This window comes from Lampris incognitus, chromosome 11 (genome assembly GCF_029633865.1).
Source record: "Lampris incognitus isolate fLamInc1 chromosome 11, fLamInc1.hap2, whole genome shotgun sequence".
NCBI classification, from domain to species: domain Eukaryota; kingdom Metazoa; phylum Chordata; class Actinopteri; order Lampriformes; family Lampridae; genus Lampris; species Lampris incognitus.
Window position 1 is genome coordinate 26,947,044 of NC_079221.1, and position 2,077 is coordinate 26,949,120.

Below are 2,077 nucleotides of genomic sequence, written 5' to 3' on the forward strand. Positions count from 1 at the left end.
TTGTAAGGTTAAATATTTAATTTTTAAGATAATCTTGTCATCCTTGCTGACACAGCAGTCTTCTGGCTCATATTCCTGCACGCTGCTCACTGACCTACGAGGGAACGAAGCATTTTCTTTGCTGCATCTTAATTTGGAGAGAAAAGCGGTTTATCGCCGTTTATTAACCATGCTCATTCTTTAAGGTCCCGTTTACCCTCGATGGAGTCATTAAAGAAAGTGAAATTCAAAACCATGTAAATGAATGAAAACGTTTATTTGGCTTTTGTGTGCTTGGCACCTGTATTTACACTTCTTTTTTAAAAGGCCTCCCAAAATAATAATTTTGCTATACCCTTTACCCCCCCACACACACTTTTTTTTGTTTTTGTTTTTTTTGTTTTTAATTAAAGCTTGGCCTGTAAAATTGTTATATTGCTTGGCACTTAAATACAGTTATCTACAACACACCAAAACATACTTTAATTACTCTGTTTTCCTAATGCTTCCTGAAAGCTTTTCACACAACAACTTTAAAGCTTATGTTCTCTCTTGAACTCGCCATTTTATAATATGCTTTCAAAAGGTAATCCACTCAAAGAATAGTGAAGCCATTCCCGTCTGTGGGGATGGGGACCGTGGGGGGTTCCCTAAACAGGCCCCTGACATCCATGCTCCACGGAGCGTTTTCAAGACACAGGACGCGGCCCTCGGACACGCAGAGTTCCTCGGTCACCTCGGCCTCGATGTCGCTCTCTGTCCACATGCGGTGTTCACCCCGTTCAGCACATCCAGCGCCCCACACAGCGTCCAGAAACTCGGGCTCCCTGCCGTACGGGGGGGCCATGAGTCCTTCAGTAATCCTATCCCGTTGTCCTTTTCGTTTCAATGAAAACCTTCGCCAACAGACGCCACTCAACATCCGTCAGTGTTTCCTGAATAATATAATACGTGTTTGTGTGAAGTAAAAAAAAAACAAAACAAAGAAAATATTCCTGGATCACGGCAGAGTTTCTTTGGTAACACGATGACATGACTGGGTGGCGCTCACTCAAACCAGGGTGATTCGTTAAAAAAAAAAAAAAAAAAAGGTTGTTGCTACTATTGCACTGTTACAGATTCAATCCACACCCAATTTCCTGTCTGAAACAGAGCCTTAAGGCTTTTCCTTCGCTAGTTTTCCGGGGTGGCTTTCAAAGTAAGTGAGACAATCAGGTTTGCTGTACAAACTACTTGCTGCATCAACTCCAATCCCTAACACATGACAGTTAAATAAGTTTTCCTTTCAATTTCTATATTTAAGTGTATTCCAAAAATACAACAACGAAAACAAAACAAAACAAAAACCATGTGATGAGATGGGGCCCTTTTTTTTCCTTTTTTTTTTGTGTTTTTTTCTTGAAAGGTTCATTTTGTATCCGAGTCTACAAACACATGATTTAAAAGTGCCAGCATCGACATCATCAACGCGGCAACACACGAGTGTGTTCAAAACATGAGAGTTCGAGACTGCAGATTCACTTTTCAACCAACAAACTGACACTTTTGAAATATGAGGGACAGCAAGGTGAGTGTGAAAGGGGGCAAGGGAGAGGGGATCCCAGTTTTTACACCATGTGCATTGACATCTGAGAGGAGGAGCCGTACTGACGCCCGTCACAGGTGCCGCCACCCTGCTGCCCAGTGGCGGGATTGCTGCTGATCATGTGCATGGTGTCCATGCTTCCGTTGGACAGGTACTGGCGCTCAGCAAAGGCCCCGGCAGGTGAGGAGGAGCACAGGAGGCCTCCCTGGGGTTTCTCGGGGCTGGTGGCCAGACGGGGTGAGGTGGGGAAGTTGTATCCGTACAGGTTGTAAGGGTTGTGCAGGGAGAAGGCATTGTAGGAGCCCTGCTGCATGTGGTGGTGGCTCCCGCTGAACATGTGGGTAGAGGAAGGGGAAGAGCCAGATGTGGAAGAGGAGCTGGAGGAGGAGTTAGCGCCGGCCTGCATGACGTATTGCAGCTGGGAGGCCGGGAAGGAGCTAAGCTGACCGCCGTAGGCATCCATCTTGCCCCCAGCACCGCCGTTGCCACCGCTGCCCGTCAAAGATGCGTGAG

The 2,077-nt window shown here is 46.1% G+C and overlaps 1 protein-coding gene across 1 annotated transcript in view; it reads right to left on the minus strand.

Moving 5' to 3' along the window:
• Positions 1-237: 237 nt before the first annotated feature.
• tbx15 (T-box transcription factor 15) overlaps positions 238-2,077 on the minus strand; it is a 29,846-nt gene continuing 28,006 nt past the window's right edge. The window contains exon 8 of the mRNA XM_056289735.1: positions 238-2,077. This exon is cut by the window's right edge and continues 348 nt beyond it. Within this exon, the coding sequence (XP_056145710.1) occupies positions 1,587-2,077 (491 nt within the window). The 3' untranslated portion in view covers positions 238-1,586.